The following is a 16,297-nucleotide window of genomic DNA, read 5'->3' on the forward strand; positions in this document are numbered from 1 at the left end:
TTATAACTCGAGTAATTAATCGTCGTGATCTTTGGAAAAGAAAATTTGCGTAGGCACATCTTCAGGACAATATGATAGTACAAAACAAATTAATGATTGTGATAACTTGTCAACTTAGCAGCCCCACTTCACCACCTATCAACTTGTTATCATCGCATCAATTCAGTCCAACCAAACTTATGAAAGAAATACCAAACCATATAGCTCATAAATATCCTAAGACTCATCCTCCTAAACCCATTTTTCCTCTTCTCACAACTCATATGGTTGTGTTCTTATGGTTGATAAAAGACGATTGTGTTCTTATGGTTGATAAAAGATGATATGTTATTTGATAGTCATTTAACAGTATAAACGATCAAATTAACTAATATAAAATTAAAAATCTACTCATTTAATTTGAGATAATGAACTTATACATAGACTTTTTTCTAAAAAGCTATGCTATTCAATAATTCGAGAAATATACATGCAAAGACCGAGAAATAATCTACGGAGAACGAATGTATCCATAATAACATGGTAGCAGGAGTACCTATCATCATAGTGGTACCCATTTTCTGATCCATTTGAGTCCATGAAGAGTGTATATGGACCATGTGCAGAGACGTGGAGGGATGAGACGATAAGGGGGATTTTCCGGATTTGGGGGGTGAGGTTGGGGGCAGCGCCCTTGCGATTCCTGTGGGGGCCCAAATCTCCCCTCCAACCAACCGTAGCCCGCCACGTGGCGGGCCATTGGCCCAACAACCATGCAAGCAATTTGATCAGTCATCATCAAGAATGGAAAAGGCAAAGGCTTTGTTTACTACTAATTGATCGCCATCATCTTCATCAGTTGCCAAATGGCTCTCCTGTAGCTGCTGTCTACTACTCGACACCTGCAGAGTGATTGCAGGTCGGCTGTTCTTGCATGTCACTCTCCTCTCCTGCCTGGGCCTAACACTGTTTCTGAGTTTGTCATGTCAGTTGGCATCGCAGAGGATGATGCATTATTGTTGTTCAGTTCAGGATAGTGATCTGGATTTTAACTTCTAAATACACAAGCTCCGGGATTTTGACTTCTAAATAAACAAATTTAGCTCCAAGAGCCAGAGTCTAGAGGGAACCTATTGAGCGGTTTGAACCCTGCTTCATCCTTGTAGTTTTTTTTCCTTCGTATCAATTCAGCCCTCTCTTTTGTTGATTTAGGTGAAGCTGAAACTGTAAGATGAGCTCCAGAGAGGTGAAGCTGCAATGGGAGCTTAAGCAAACAACCCCTAGTTCTAGTAGGCATCTAACAATTTTTATGTGAAATTTTCTTAAAATTCACATGCATGGGGGTGATTAAGTGACACACACAATCAGTGATTTGTGCCGTGTCACTCACTCGTTACAAGATTCATTACGATGTTAAGACCCTGTTTGGTTCTTGTTTAGTCTCTACTTATTAGTCTCTATTAGTCTCTAAAATCCTAAACAGGAGGGACTAATAAGTCTCTATTTGAGGTGCAAAAATAAATCCCTAAAGAGGTGCTTATTTAGGACTAAAGGGACTAATCATGGGACCCACCAGAGCAAATCCACCCTTTAGTACTACTTTAACTGCTTATTAGTCATCCTTTAGTCACTTGAACCAAACAGCATAGACTAAAGTAAGGAGTCATGGGACTAAGGATAAGGGAACCAAACAGGCTCTAAGAAATTATTCAGCGGCTAGATATGCTTCTTTCAGTTGCCATGGTGTGTATATGCAGCATGCATGAGCAGATAACCCTATCTAGTTCAGCCATCGTTGTGGTGCCAACAAATCTGGATAAGTGGAGTAGTTTGGTCCCATCTCTCTGAGCTGATGATGCTAGTTTGTACATGCATGCTTGTCAGCTGCGGAGAAGACCAAAATCAGCCATGATTAACTTTGTTAATCTACAGATGCAGCAATGCAAGTTGGTGTAAGTTTAGTACTAACACGCATGCACCGATAATATGTCTCTCGTGAAGGAACAGCTAGCCGGCTGGCTACCTAAAGCTGCGTGTTAATTACTTAATTAATCCTTGAGTGTGCTAAAAGTGTACAATATATATACCATGATATATACTGCCCGTTTCTAAAACATTTAACCTAAAATTTTGTCTCATATAAAATATAATTTTAGACTGAGGTCTACTTATGTTTTCTTTATCTTCTCATTTTAGCCAGCGAACCAATAGTGATTTTTTTATTTTTTAAACCTCTTAAATGAATAATTTTATTACTACACCTTGGAAAAACATACGGTGGAAATATTTTTCTCCAAAATTTAGTAATAAATATATTCATTTAAGAGGTTTAAAAAATAAAAAAAATTCACTATTGGTTCGCTGGCTAAAATGAGAAGATAAAAACAAAAGTAGCTGAAAGCCTGAAACTGCAACACAAGCACCTACCACTTCCTTTCTCGGTCTGAGAACAAATATTATTAGCATTAAGCTAGATCTCCAATGCAATTTAACAGGCTGATCACTGATCACCAGCTGTCTGTCGCTCCAAACCCTAGCATCGATCCATCCATCATCTCCTATATATCCAAGGTGCCCATAATTGAGACCACTTTAATCATGTGATTCACAAGGTAATTAATTAGATTAAGAGCATATGCGACGGCTCGACTTTAATTGTTATCTATAAATGCACATTTCCCCCTACCAATCGCTGGCTATCATAATAAGACTATGAGAAAGCAAGCTGAGAGAGGGTTCAGACGACAGTGAGTGAGTGGTTATAGCTGGTACACGTATTTCCTTTTGGAAACTAAGAGAAGCTGTCGTCTACAAAGACATAGACTGCGTTTCTCTAGTTTTTATAATTATTTTATAATATAAATAATGAAATTAACTGTTATAAAGTTAAAAATCTATTTAATAATTAATAAATATAACATGATCAATTTGCATATAAAACTTTTTATAAAAAATATATTGTTTAACAGTTTGATAAACATACGGACAAAAGCCGTTGAATAATCTACCAAAATAACACAACCATAGCAGTAGTAGCTTTTATGTTTTAAAAATATATAAGAGGTAGCGTTCAACCTTAATTAACTGCATAGTTAACATTTGTCGCTGGGGAATGGCAGCATACAGAAGTGCAGAACAATATATAACTTGAGCGGATTATCTCTCGTCTCTGAACTCTGACTGTCTATCTCTGCCAAGGCCCAATGACCAATCCTTATCAAGATGTATCATCGATGGCCCAAGAGAGATTTGGATGATAATATTTAGGTAATAAGTGGATATATGACATGTGAGCCAATATGCTTAATAAAGTGTATCTTAAATTCAAATATAAAATTCAACCAAACACTTGTCTAACAATTAATTTGTATCATACACTTAGGACATATATACTTAGAAGTCATTAATAACATGCATAGTGTATTCCTATAAATATATAGCTTTCATTAATAATAAACAACATATTTAGAAATTATTAATGATAAAAAATAAAACATGCATGATGAGAGTAACAAGTATTTAAAATCATTGGTAGTACTAAAATGGAAGTCACGTTTGTTTTACTTTTTTAGGAAAAAGCGAAATTGCATCTTTATAAATAAAATTTTTATATGTGCTATTAGTGATTTAAATGCAAATGCTGAAAAATAAATTATGATATAAAAATCTTCAAAATCAACTTCAAAATTATTAAATTTAAAAATTTAACTTATAAGTAAAATGAAGCGAAAAGACATTCTTCACTTTGGATGATCTTGTCAACAGCTCTAGTATGGCAGGATCTGAATGAGGCGTTTCCAATTTTTTTTCCAAAAAAACGTCGCATTGAATCCTTGGATATTTAAATGAAGCATTAAATATACATGAACATTAAAACTAATTATGCAGTTATGGAGGAAATCGCGAGACGAATCTTTGAGCCTAATTAGGACGTGATTAGTCATAAGTGCTACAGTAACCAACATGTGCTAATAACGGATTAATTAGACTCAAAAGACTCGTCTCGCGGTTTCCAGCCAAAATCTAAAATTTGTTTTATAATTAAATTACGTTTAATACTTTAAATATATATTCAAAAGTTTGATGTGATGTTTTTGAAAAAGATTTTGCAAATTAAACATGGCCTGATAGTGGCCAAACAGGAGACACAGCGCCGCCATGCCCAACCCAACTCACCTTCTGACTGGTGGTCCCCACTGCGCATACACACAAGCCAAACTGACTGGTGGTCCCCACTACGCTAGCACCAACTGACCCTCCTCTCAGCTGTGAGTGAGGAGGTGAGATAAGCCGCGCGCCGGCCGCACAAACCGCAACCCATCGCCGGCTCGCCGCCGCCGTGGCCATGGCAGCCTGCACCTCCGCCGCCTCCCTCGCCTACCCGACCAGCCTAGGGCCGCCGCGCCGTCTCCACCTCTTCCGCGCATTCGCGGCGTCCTCCTCCTCGGGGAGCAAGAAGAAGGGCAGGAAGTCCAAGGGGGACGCCGGCGGGAAGGGGAAGGAGAAGGCGCTGGAGCCGCCGGCCCCCGTGATACGCCGCGCGCCGGCCGGGAGCGCGTCGGTGTTTCAGCAGCAGCAGCAGCCGGAGCCGGGGTCCACGCCCGGCGGCGCCGGCGGGAAGGGGCCCACGGAGGAGGAGCTGCGGCAGCGGCAGGCCAACGAGAACGCCTTCCTCCTCGCCTGGCTGGGGCTCGGCTTGATCATCCTCGTCGAGGGCCTCGCGCTCGCCGCCTCCGGTAAACCACCATCAATTATACCAAGCGTTATCTAAATTTATCGATTGATAATGTATATAATTTATATATATATCTAGATTCATTAGCATTCATTTAAATCTTAAAAAGGGTAGAAAGTCTTATACTGTAAAACGAAGGGAGTACTCTAAAAGGCAGAGGAAAAAAAACTTTTTCTGAGCATGAGTATTATTATCCTTTGTTCACATTATTGTTAGTACTAGTTCACTTAATGGAACAACACTAGTTTAGTCTGTAACTAACACTGAATGTTTGAACAAAAAAGAAACCACGTTCCAGTCATGAGTCATCTGGAAATGAGACACCTTTCGAGTGGAAAATGTGGAATGAGATGATGGAGGAATCGTCCCATTTTCTTAAATTTTGGGTGATGCTGATCGTGCACAAAACACCGGGATATATCTTTGCTCGTTCTAAATAGGAATGTTAAGAAGGAACAGATATATTGAAATTTAAAACTTAGTTTTGGAATTGATTTTGGGGTTTCTTCGCCGTAGTTTATTTACCAGCATTTGCTTTTAAATTGCTAGGCATGTGTGTAAAAAAATTTTAAATCACTAATAAGCTGTTTTGCTTATAAATAACCATATTTGATGGAGTCTTACATCATGATGTCTTGCAGGTTTCTTGCCAGAAGAATGGGACAGCCTTTTTGTCAAGTACCTTTATCCATCGTTTACTCCTACGGTCATCTTATTTTTGGCGGGTACAGTTGGATATGGTATCATCAAGTACTTTGAAGGTGAACAAAGCAAAAGCTAGATGGTTGCACAAAGGTTAGACTCAAATAGATTTATCTTGTGGGTTTTTAGTCCTTTAGTTCTCCCAATTTTGTATCATGGTTTCACTCCCTCCAACAAGCATTAATAAAATCCAACTAGTAATCTTTTACGGTGCTTTTTATTATCAATATAAATCAGTCCCTGCTTTTATGGTATTTGAAGTTTAATTTCTTTTTTTCTGCACTATATTGGTTATTGTCATTTCTTCTCATTTTTCTCACACCATACATTGGCCATATTTTCATTTCAATGTAGATTCGATAACAGCAACTTAAGTTTGGAACATTACATCTAATTGCCACATGCCCTGATTTGTTTTCAGGTGAGTAAAAAAATGAGGTGGGGTTGGAACAATTAGAGTGTAAATGTTCGTATTTTTCCATGGTTAAGAGTATTGACTACTACCATCGTAGCTGCACAAGATAACAACCAGAGGCATCATGCAAACTGCAGCGCAACTGGTCATCTATTGTTTCCATGGCTAGAAAGTGCTTGGAGGCATCGAAATAGCTCAAGGTTTCCGAGATGGTCTCTCTATAATGCACAGAGTGGTCAAGAGGATCATCGATAAACTGAGTTTCTCGAAGTTAGACGGCACAGATAAGTTGTAATTCGACCCAATTGTATGAGCCTTTCAAACTTACGTTGAGCGTCTGGGGAAGCTAAGAGCTCTGTAATTCCAATCAGTCTCTCGTTTGTCTACTCTCTAGCTAGCTTCTTCTAACTCATGGGGTTTGTTCAGCGAGCAAATCCATAAATTTGTATTGCTGTTATGTGAATGAAATGACACGCATTCGTTTGGTTTGAATAATTTTATGCGTTTCAGGTGGATTAAATTGGTTCAAATTACATGAGAAAATCAAGTCCGCCTGTATTGTGGCTAAGGCCGCTCGTACGCCGCAATCCAGTTCCGGCCCACCCAGGTAGGCGAAATACTCCGGCCCAACACAGTTCCAGCCCAACTTGAACGGGCCGCAAATCACCGGGAGAAGTCCCAGGCAACAAGCCTCTCTGGCTAATTATCCCGATTTCAAAAATGGGCCCCGACAGAGTTAATAAGGCAACCAAATTCTGTATAACATTACTGGTGCTTATTATTCTTGATATTACACTCTGTAAACTGCTCTGTCCACAGTCAAGATCATCCGTCCAAATTATCCCAGTACACAATTTGGAAATGAAAGGAAAGGAAAATAACTTATTATTACCCTTTGATGGGACAAAACTACACTACACTTGAACAAGAGAACATCAGTTGTTCAGCAGTAGTACAAGAGGCAACGGCTCTCGATCTGCGTCGAACAATCCAACTCCTTTGGGTTTTTACATCAAGAAGTCCCTGGGGTCCGTGACGTATCCGGTGAGAGCTGAAGCGGCCGCGGTGAAGGGCGAGGCCAGGTAGATCTGCCCTTCCTTGTGCCCCATCCTTCCGGGGAAATTCCTGTTCGTCGTTGACACGCAGACCTGCATCCAGGTACGTTTTCGATATCAGTCAATCGCCAACACCACTGGTATCAACAAGACATAATTGTAGAACAGGATTTTTCGTCTACAATCCATCAGAAACGACCTACTAAATCTAAGGGAGCATTTTTTAAAAAAAAATTATAGCCATGATTATTCACAAACAGCGAGAATTGGATTGCTGTACGATGCCCATGAAAAAACAAAAAAAATAATAATAATATGACTGCCAGCAAACAAACAAACAATTATGTGAAAGTAGTTCAAGGATTGATATCCTTTCAAACGGAATAAGAAAACTGGAGACCCAAATAGCTTAAATTTTGAAGATATCTAATAATATAACAAATATGGAAGATTCCTTCCAGGTTCATAAAGTCTGTATCGAGTAGATTGTACAGTGATCATTGCGAAAGTCTTACCATAGGTTCATTCATGCGTGCATACGTATCACGAGGACCACCCAAACAAGCACCACAACTAGGGCTAGCTGGCGTATCACAACCAGCCTCCTCAAATATCTGTGAGCAAGTTTTGCCACCAGATCCTGGTACAGGGATGCTATAGATGTCCATCCACACCTACAAAGATTTAACGTTCTCATCATTAAATTCGAACCACAAGATGATCATTTCAGAATGTGTTTGGCTGTCTGCTGCATCTAATCACCTTTTGCGTCGCAGGGACAAGAAAAGTGGGAACTTTAACCTTCTTCCCCTGAATTAGGAAAACAACTTTAGTAAGTTAGTAAGCCATGAAGTAGTATGACTTGAAAATTACCATAAACTGTGATTTAAGTTTGTATATAGAGAAAAGGAGTTAAATAAATAGGGTGGATCAAGATGCTTCAACAAATAGTAGTGGCTGTAATTTGCACACCCCGGTCACACTAGTCATTAAGCTGGGTGTCTATCAAAGTAAAGCAAATGCATACTCCCACATCATTTGACTGCAGCTTTAGCAGAAATTAACCCAGCCATCTCCTATAAACATACAAATTTTCTCACAATTCAGCATTTTGATAATATAAACCTCAGCACATTAACCCTTTCAGCCTTCAAAGTTTTATATATCCTATTCTAAATATGCCTATGCAAGACCACTACTTTCCTTTCTGCATTGATTTCAGCTGTCCATGTACAAGGGGGAAAATGAGGTACCTTGGTCTATGTTAACACTTGAGTCAGAACCTAACAGCCCTAGATGGTAACAAATGGATACAAGCACAAATCATTGTCATGATCCTCCTCTAAGTTCTAGCGGGCATCTAATTAACTATCAAAATACTAAATAAACAAAATGATGCTGGTCATATGCCACCATCCAACAAGATTCAGGCTTCTTACCGAAGCTAAGAACACCTTTGCAGCAGCAAAGAAGTCCTCAGTTTTACCACCAGTACAAGAACCAATATAGACCCGGTCAATCTTGACATCTTTGCACTCTCTTGCTAGAGCACGGTTGTCAGGCGAATGTGGCTGCAGGTCCACCAAGATAGCAGCTTTAACTCTTGTATAATAAAATTGATTGAGATTGCAAAAGACAACAATCACTACGTGAACAAACCTTGGCAACAACTGGCTCCAATTTGGATACATCAAACCGATAGTCGCTAACAAATCTGAAAATATAGTCAATCAAGTATAAGTAAAGGAAGACATCAACAGCTTAGGCTTATGCAATTTCAAATTCACTGTCCAAAACATGAAAGAACTGTGCAGCAAATCTAAAAAGAAATCACTATAAAATAGCATTGGAACCATTGTATCATCTACTAAAACATAACATATCAAAAATCATGGACTGCAGTCCATCTACATAAGCTTGTAAATTTATTAACCATGCAGGGAAAAATAGTGCATAAATGCACAAGGGCAACATAATTTTGCAAATCACCACCTAGTAGGCTCTAAATCATTCTGATAAACTGAAGATGACAAAGAATAACAAAGAAACAGTCATTTAAAAATTATTTTACCTCCCTGCTCATAGCATTATGACATCCTTCTTGCACTTTAGCTACTCTATCCAAACTTAGCTATAGTGTCTTCTACATTCAAGCAACAAGACTTTTTGATACTTGAGAGCATTGTTTATCTCCAATGCAATTAGTGTGAAAACAATAGCTGTATTGCTCGACTCTCAATCAAATCATGCAAGTTTTCTCAACTCCCCACTCATGTGGTAGTGTTCTCTTGACAATGATGTATTTTCTTGTCACCCTAGTAGCAAGCCATCTCTCTCACAATAAGATTTGACATTCAAACATTAGAAAAGCTGTCTACTGTAGGAATAAACTAGCTGCATATCAAAGGTGATTGATATGCAACAAAAAGTTATGCTCTGTTATCTCTGTATGACTGTATCACACAAAGAGAACATCAAAAACTGTACTGTAAACACATTGACGTTTTGCATGGTCAAGAGGAAAAGAGAAGGTACAGGAAATAATCACCTCGCCTGAGCATCACTATAGACAGGCTCATATTCAACTGATGTTTTGCCCTGCAGTGTACCAGGATGACAGATATGATGTCAAAATTATCATGATGTAAACGTTAAGAAAATGTTCATGCTAATCTTTTTGCTTAATAGAAGCCTAGGATATTGGAAATTTTAGTTGCAAATAAATTGCTAAGTTTTGCTGTCAAGAATGTCAGAAGCTAGTAAAATACCTCAAGATAGTTAAATGTAGTTTGATCAGCAGGTACGACACCATTCTTGCCACCAGCTTCAATAACCATGTTGCACAATGTCATTCTCTCTTCCATCTAACAATTTCGAGAAAATCCTATGTAAAATTCCATGGAAGATGAAAATAATAATTCACCTAGTTATGAGCATGGAGCATACATTCAGACTTTCCACAGTTGAACCAACAAACTCCATGGATTTGTATGTTGCACCAGACACAGAAATGTCACCAATGATCTGTAATTAGCAATTATTGAGGATGAGATATTCCAAGATGCTAACAGAAAGAAGTACAGAAAAATTATACAGGTATTTTGCAGGCTTACTTGCAAAATCAGATCCTTCGCAAGTAAATAAGGTGGCATTTCTCCGTCTAACACAAACCTGATAGTTGGAGGCACCTGAAAATAACATTGACATATCAAAATACAGTTTTCTTTATCAAAATAACATTGACATAATCAATATGACCAAAACATGTGCATAGACCATTACTTATCATATCAAGAATATTTTTATGAAAAATACAAGGAACATAAAGAAGAAGAAGAAGAAGAATATAAATGTCCTATGGATAGTGCGGCTCACATGATACATCTCATATGTCTACTATTCTTACGTTTGGATGAAATATTATTCAGATGCTGCAGCATGTATAACCAAAAAAAGAACACTCAGCACCAGAAGTCTATCTTGAGTTATGATTTATAGTGGTCAAAAGCATGCAGCATGCTACAATGCCATTGTTATAGAAATAATTAAATAAACATAGAACTTGACACATCAATGAGACACATGACAACATTTTGATTAACATAATCACCAGCCAATATCTCAACCTCTTTTTTCTGTCCAGGCCAATATTTGAATTCTAATCAGAGTAATGAGATCCCGGCAAAAAATCAGAGTAATGATAACTTTCTACATACCTTAAGAAGAGCCTTCCCAGTGCCCATCACAAAACCTGCATCAGTGTTTCCAATCCCAGTTGCAAATTGCCCAAAGGCTCCAGCATTGCATGTATGAGAATCAGTACCAAGGAGAACCTAGACAGCAATTGGACCAGGTTAATCCAGTCCTGTGAAACCACAAGATTCCTGCATTAGCACAGTCACTGAATTACCTCGCCTGGTCGGCAATGACCTTCTTGGGCAAGAGCAACATGGCAAACACCCTTGTAGTCTGGATTTGCCTGCAAACAACTCAAAATGCACATTATTAAAAAAACTCTTAAAAATGAATATGACACAGTTTGATATGGAACAGACAATTAACAAACTACCAATTGGGAAAAGAGAATGAAATGGATTGGCATACTTTAAAATCGCTCAGGTCCTTGATATCATAGAAGTACTTAATTTTCTGCTCCATACAGAAGTCTCTGAGGATATCAACATTCCGGTTTGCTCGCTCATCGCTGGTGAAGATGTAGTGGTCCGGGATGATGACGACCTTCTCGCGGTCCCAAACCTTGGCGTCCTCCCCGAACTCCCTCTTGAAGATCCCGATGGTGCCCGGGCCGCACACGTCGTGCGTCATCAGCACGTCGACGTCCACCCACACGTTCTCCCCGGGCTCCAGGCTCGCGCGCTCCGACGCCCGTGCCAGGATCTTCTCCGTCATCGTCATGGCGCTCTTCACCTGAACCCGCAAAAACACAAGAGAGCCTCATCCGCATCCGCACAAGGAATCACATCGAGAACAGCAGCTCGGGGGGAGGCCACGCCATCCCAAATTCGTGTTCGGGTTCGAGAGAGCAGTACCGAGCCAGTGGAGGCCGGGGCGCGGGGCGCGCGGGCGGGCGTGGCGACGGCGCGGACCCTCCCCGAGCGCGCCCTCCGCCCGCTCACCCTCCGCTGCTGCTGCTGCTGCGCCGGCGCCGCGGCGGCGAGCTCGTTCTGCGACAGGGTGGAGGGGGTCAAGTCAGCACAGCAAACCTCTTGGGGGATATGGATACCCGAGGTAGAGGAGGGAAGAAGGCGAACCTTGTGGGCGAAGGCGGCAGCGGAGGCCTTGGCGGCGGCGGAGATGGAGGCCATGGCGGCGGTGGGGGAGCGAGCGGCGGCGAAATGGCGAGCGGGATTGGGGCGGCTAGCGTGCGTGGCGTCCGTGTCAACTGCGAGGCGGAGCCACAAGGCCCCGAGCAAATACCGCGGGGAGGTGGCGTGTGCGATCCTGGCCGTCCGATCGAGATCGGACGGCCGTGGGTTGGCTTTGGCCATTCCAATGTCGGTATAAACAGAAGAGGTGGGCTTTTATGCCCACCGTCTGCTTTCACAAGGCCCAGCAAAAGACTCTTCTTGGTCCATCAAAGGCCCAAGACAAACCGTGCTCTTAATTCAAAATTTATATCCAATATATAAAATTATAAGTCATATTAAAGTTCTTACAATAATAAATTATATTATAACAAAATAATCAATAATTATATAATCTTTTAAATAAGACGAAATGTCAAACATGTAACTAAAAGTCAACAATATCATATAAAAATATGGAGGAGTAATAGTCAAATAAACATTAGTCTCATATACATATAGCAATGACATGGAGATTGTGTGTGTATATATATATATGTATATATATAGCTTGTATGGAGAGGAATAATGATATATATAGCTTGATCTCCGTGTTTCATCATTGTGATTAGCAGCGTCGGAGAGAAATAACGATATATATAAGTCAATAACATGTACGTAGCGTTTACACGAGAAAATTCCAGCAGGTCGAAAACTCAAACGTCAATAATATGAGAAATTTTTTTAAAAAATACATACATCTTAAGGAGTGGGACCATGGAAAACGAGAACCTGGTTTAGTTATCCTACGAAAGAACACAACCCAACACTCAAACATGCTAGAAAACACAATAAAAACGGATCGATACTGTAGAGGGATCCATCTTAAATTTTTAAATAGTAGAGATAATATATTTTTTATGACACAAATTTAATATTATTATATACGTATTTAATAAGAATGTTGTATTATCATATTTTATTATTATTATTATTATTATTATTATTATTATGGAGTACCACTCCAGTAACACATTAATCTATACTATTATAAAAAGCGGTAACGATTCTGCCAAAAAATTTTGTCCGTCTGTGCTGACGTCATCATGATGTCAGCAGTAGCAGCAACGTTTGCGATATCCTCTGTCACTGTCAGGAGCAGCAGCGATGTCCGCCATGGGCCGTGGGTCACGCTCGTTCGCCTTCCCGTCAGCCCGCTTCGTGCTCACGGCCCAGTTGCGCGTGCTCACCGTCAGGCTGTCGGCCCACTCGCGAATAATAAAAAAAGAAGATACAAGCACCGTTGCCGGAGATCGAACCCGAGTACCAAGGTGACAGGCGGAAAACTCACCACTGTACGATTACATACAAGAAGCGAATCTAGCATCCAGCGTTTTAGACTGATTCAACCTTCAATGGCCTTCATCTCTAGCATTGTTAAAAAGTTGTTAACAATTAGAGAGCACTTTTCGTTGTCTAGAATTGGTATGAACGTTGCCTCCATCACCGGTTCCTAAGCATACATGTCTATTAGCATGGTTTTTAAATTGTTTTTCTACCGAATAAAATAAGCAAAATTGTAAAAATACTCGACTGACCCATGCTTATTTGAAGATTATAGCTGGCATGTAATTTTTTTGATTTTATATTTAAGATTGAATTTTTTTCAACACAGAAAATGGACAGTTCGAAATATAGGGATGAAAGAAGGTTGAACTCTTGTAGTGACCCATGTCCTCCCTCTCTCGCTCTCCCTGACAAGGCACGCAAAACGGAAGATATCAAAATAAAATAAAATAAAGAAAATGGCATTCTCATGTTGCAAAAGTATTCGCCCCATAATTCATGCCTAAGCTAAAACTTACTCCCTCTCAGTTTCTTTCAAAGCATTTAGTTGAAGACATGGAAGCAACAAGAGTATATAAAAAATAGTTAATAAAAATAAAAGCATTTATCTATTATATATAATTATAGTTAAACACATATTTTGGAGATCACATGTTAACAAACAATAATCCACGCCGTGCATGTAGATTTAAATGGTATGTTTTCCACTTTATGTATGTATTGCGTATGTATTTAGTCTATCCTTGTGCAAGTCGTGCTTTTTTCATGTTCATGCCATTGTTAATGTATTTTATCTACTTTGCTGAATCTAAATTCAAAATTTATGAATTTATATATTTTCATCACAACATATGGTATTTAGAAGTCCATGCAAATATTTATTATCAGTGCATACAATATTCAACCAATCAAATAAAAACACCTTCCCAAATTAAAAAAAGAGAGAGAAAGTTTCCACTTTTTAAAATCATCATTAAATCAATATTTATAATTGGTACCATTACTATTTTCAACATTCGCTGCACATATTTCGATAGGGATGAAATTTCAAAATTTTAGTTTTTTCTTTAAAAATTCAGCATTGTATTGAAGTTGACACTAAATAGTTGAATTCATTAATATGAAAATTTTTGTACCATTTCCAAAAATAAAATAAAATTGTATTATTAAAGCCGTTGCAACGCACGGATATTTTGCTAGTAATATAGAAATTCTTTCCTAACGAAACAAATAGTAATATTTTATAAAACGGTGGGAGTACTATCAAAGTTGGTCGTAGTTTTGGTAGGGTAAAAGACGAAGGGCTTCAAATCCAAACGAGACAGGGACGGTCGTGGCGAAGAAGCTCGCGGCGGCGCGTCGTCGTCGAGAGCTCCGGCGGCCGAGGTGAGGTGCTCGGGTGAGTTCCGTTTGATCCCTGTTCTACCATATTCGGTTGATTTCCCCTTCATCCTCCCCCCTTACATGGTTCTGATTCTGCAGCTGTTAGATCAGGGAGGCTGGGAGGGCCATGTCGTCTCTGCTGCGCTCGTCGGCCGTCCGTCGCGCTCTCTCCGCGGCCTCCCGGCCTTCCTTTCGCCGTGCCATCTCGGCGGCAGCCACCGCGTCCGGAGGAGGAGGGGTGGAAGCTGCCGTCGCCCGCGGCCCAAACCCTACTGTGCCGCTGCCGCAACCTCACACTACACAGCAGAGCAAAGCTTAAGCTAATCCGATAACTTGCAAGCCTTGGGCTTATAGATTAATGGCATGAATCAAATTGGGGGCAAATGGAGCTTGTCCTTTTCATCTTAGAAACATGTTTATTTCTTCTATTTAACATGCACTGGCATGCCTAATTGTCTAGTTTGATAGTAATCCCTTTTTCTTTCAGAAGCATTAATCCTGCATAAGAGTAACAGTTCAATTCCTGGAGCCAGATTAATAGAGAATTACATTTTGATTATAGAAGGCAGATTGCAGTTGACTATGAATTCCCAACCATTGTTTGTTGTGAAGGATGACAAGACTGATCTGGAGCGAAAGCATCTTCAAGAACTGGAGCGGATGTTTCAACAAATTTTCACTGAACATGTGAAGCTGCACAGATTTATCCACAGCTCTGACCGTGACTATTGTGACAGGTATTTTGTCGCTCTTCAAGAATGCATATCCACTAACTATTCATTTAAAATACCAGACATCAGGATAACAGAGAAAATAGTAATAATCATATCATAGTTAAGGTTTCCCTCTGTTGAGAGAGATGACCCACTATTCTAGGCTATCCATGGAGAGAGGATTTTATTGGTCCAACACTTTTACTTGTGCAGCTAAGGGGAGACCCGCAATAGATCATCTATGTAGTTATTTACAGGCTCTGTGGGTAAGAAATACTTGAGAAACACTTTTGATTCTTACTTGGTGCTATATACTCAACCCTTGCTTGTTTGACTTAGGCCTATAATATACAAGCAACTTATCCTGGCTGGGTTTTCGTGCTGTTTGGAAACCTGCCCTTGCTGCATGGCTGTTATATTGTTCAAAAAGGCTGAAATACCCTTGAGCTGCAAGGACTTTTTTATGAACTGATCATCTTCCATAGGCTCATTTAGCAGTTCATACTTGAAAACGATGACTCATGATATGAATATTCTTTAACAGAAAATGGTTTGCACTCAGTTTTGAAACCTCTGTCTTTGTAAACTTTCACATCATTCAAAATGTACAAACATAGAAAGGAACAGCACTTGGAAATCAATTGAGATGAAAATAAACCGTGCATGCGACATTATTGTTATTCATTAACCATACTATTCCTCCACAATACTGATTAACACACTGAAAGACCAACATGAAAGCACAAATTCACGATTGCAATCTAGAACTACCCTCCTAGGTAGCACTTACCCCAACAAATAAAAGGAAAAAGAAACTAATTTAATATGGATAGCTAGTTTCTTTAGGTTCTCAATCATACTTTATCAATATCAGCAGCAAAATCAGATCTGACCCAAGAGCTACAATTGAGCACTAAATTCAGAGTGGTGAGGATGAGGAACGGTGCAGATAACCTTGATGTTAGAATGGCACTGGTAGGAAAGGGTAAAGATGATGGCAATGGTGGTGGCCTAATGGAGGCGCGTCCTGCGATGGAGGCATCCAATTGTTTTGGATTTGGCTCTTTTACTTTCAAGTTAAAGCTTAGGACCAAACAAACAAAGGCTAGTCACTTGCAATGAGATGGGATGCAATAGATGTTGACGCAAGGTGCAAAAAACAA

The 16,297-nt window shown here is 39.7% G+C and overlaps 2 protein-coding genes and 1 long non-coding RNA gene across 4 annotated transcripts; 2 read left to right on the forward strand and 1 right to left on the reverse strand.

Moving 5' to 3' along the window:
- The first annotated feature begins 4,233 nt into the window (after positions 1-4,233).
- On the forward strand, positions 4,234-6,352 carry LOC102714620 (protein LOW PSII ACCUMULATION 2, chloroplastic). 2 transcript variants are annotated; one of them, XM_006648200.3, is made up of 3 exons: positions 4,234-4,715; positions 5,356-5,509; positions 5,838-6,352. In XM_006648200.3, the coding sequence occupies exons 1-2, from the start codon at positions 4,325-4,327 to the stop codon at positions 5,493-5,495; spliced, it is 531 nt and encodes a 176-aa protein (XP_006648263.2). In that variant the 5' UTR covers positions 4,234-4,324; the 3' UTR covers positions 5,496-5,509; positions 5,838-6,352. The 2 variants fall into 2 exon arrangements, with proteins under 2 accessions (XP_006648263.2, XP_015689091.2); XM_015833605.2 differs by lacking the exon at positions 5,838-6,352 and having other exon boundaries at positions 5,356-5,514.
- Positions 6,353-6,567: 215 nt separating this feature from the next.
- Positions 6,568-11,727, reverse strand: LOC102714893 (3-isopropylmalate dehydratase large subunit, chloroplastic). The gene is made up of 14 exons (XM_015833837.2): positions 11,659-11,727; positions 11,437-11,571; positions 10,991-11,314; positions 10,797-10,865; positions 10,603-10,719; positions 10,000-10,074; positions 9,833-9,910; positions 9,655-9,750; positions 9,435-9,484; positions 8,546-8,600; positions 8,326-8,457; positions 7,649-7,696; positions 7,402-7,560; positions 6,568-6,979 (listed from the first exon to the last, which is right to left on the reverse strand). Exons 1-14 carry the CDS (start codon positions 11,710-11,712, stop codon positions 6,839-6,841), a joined length of 1,533 nt encoding a protein of 510 aa, XP_015689323.2. The 5' UTR covers positions 11,713-11,727; the 3' UTR covers positions 6,568-6,838.
- Positions 11,728-14,345: 2,618 nt separating this feature from the next.
- Positions 14,346-15,561, forward strand: LOC121053554. Its single transcript, XR_005811130.1, has 3 exons — positions 14,346-14,437; positions 14,521-15,400; positions 15,474-15,561. It is a non-coding gene; the product is annotated as an uncharacterized LOC121053554 (long non-coding RNA).
- The last annotated feature ends 736 nt before the right edge of the window (positions 15,562-16,297 follow it).

Source organism: Oryza brachyantha, chromosome 2, assembly GCF_000231095.2.
Source record: "Oryza brachyantha chromosome 2, ObraRS2, whole genome shotgun sequence".
NCBI lineage: Eukaryota > Viridiplantae > Streptophyta > Magnoliopsida > Poales > Poaceae > Oryza > Oryza brachyantha.

Bases quoted from the DNA above. Each gene is read 5' to 3' on its own strand.
- LOC102714620 (XM_006648200.3), top strand. From the start codon at position 4,325: ATGGCAGCCTGCACCTCCGCCGCCTCCCTCGCCTACCCGACCAGCCTA. The intron at 4,716-5,355 runs GTAAACCACCAT...GATGTCTTGCAG, and splicing joins CCTCGCGCTCGCCGCCTCCG to GTTTCTTGCCAGAAGAATGG.
- LOC102714893 (XM_015833837.2), bottom strand. From the start codon at position 11,712: ATGGCCTCCATCTCCGCCGCCGCCAAGGCCTCCGCTGCCGCCTTCGCC. The intron at 10,075-10,602 runs GTATGTAGAAAG...TGTTATTTTCAG, and splicing joins CTGGGAAGGCTCTTCTTAAG to GTGCCTCCAACTATCAGGTT. The intron at 9,751-9,832 runs GTATGCTCCATG...CGAAATTGTTAG, and splicing joins CAACTGTGGAAAGTCTGAAT to ATGGAAGAGAGAATGACATT.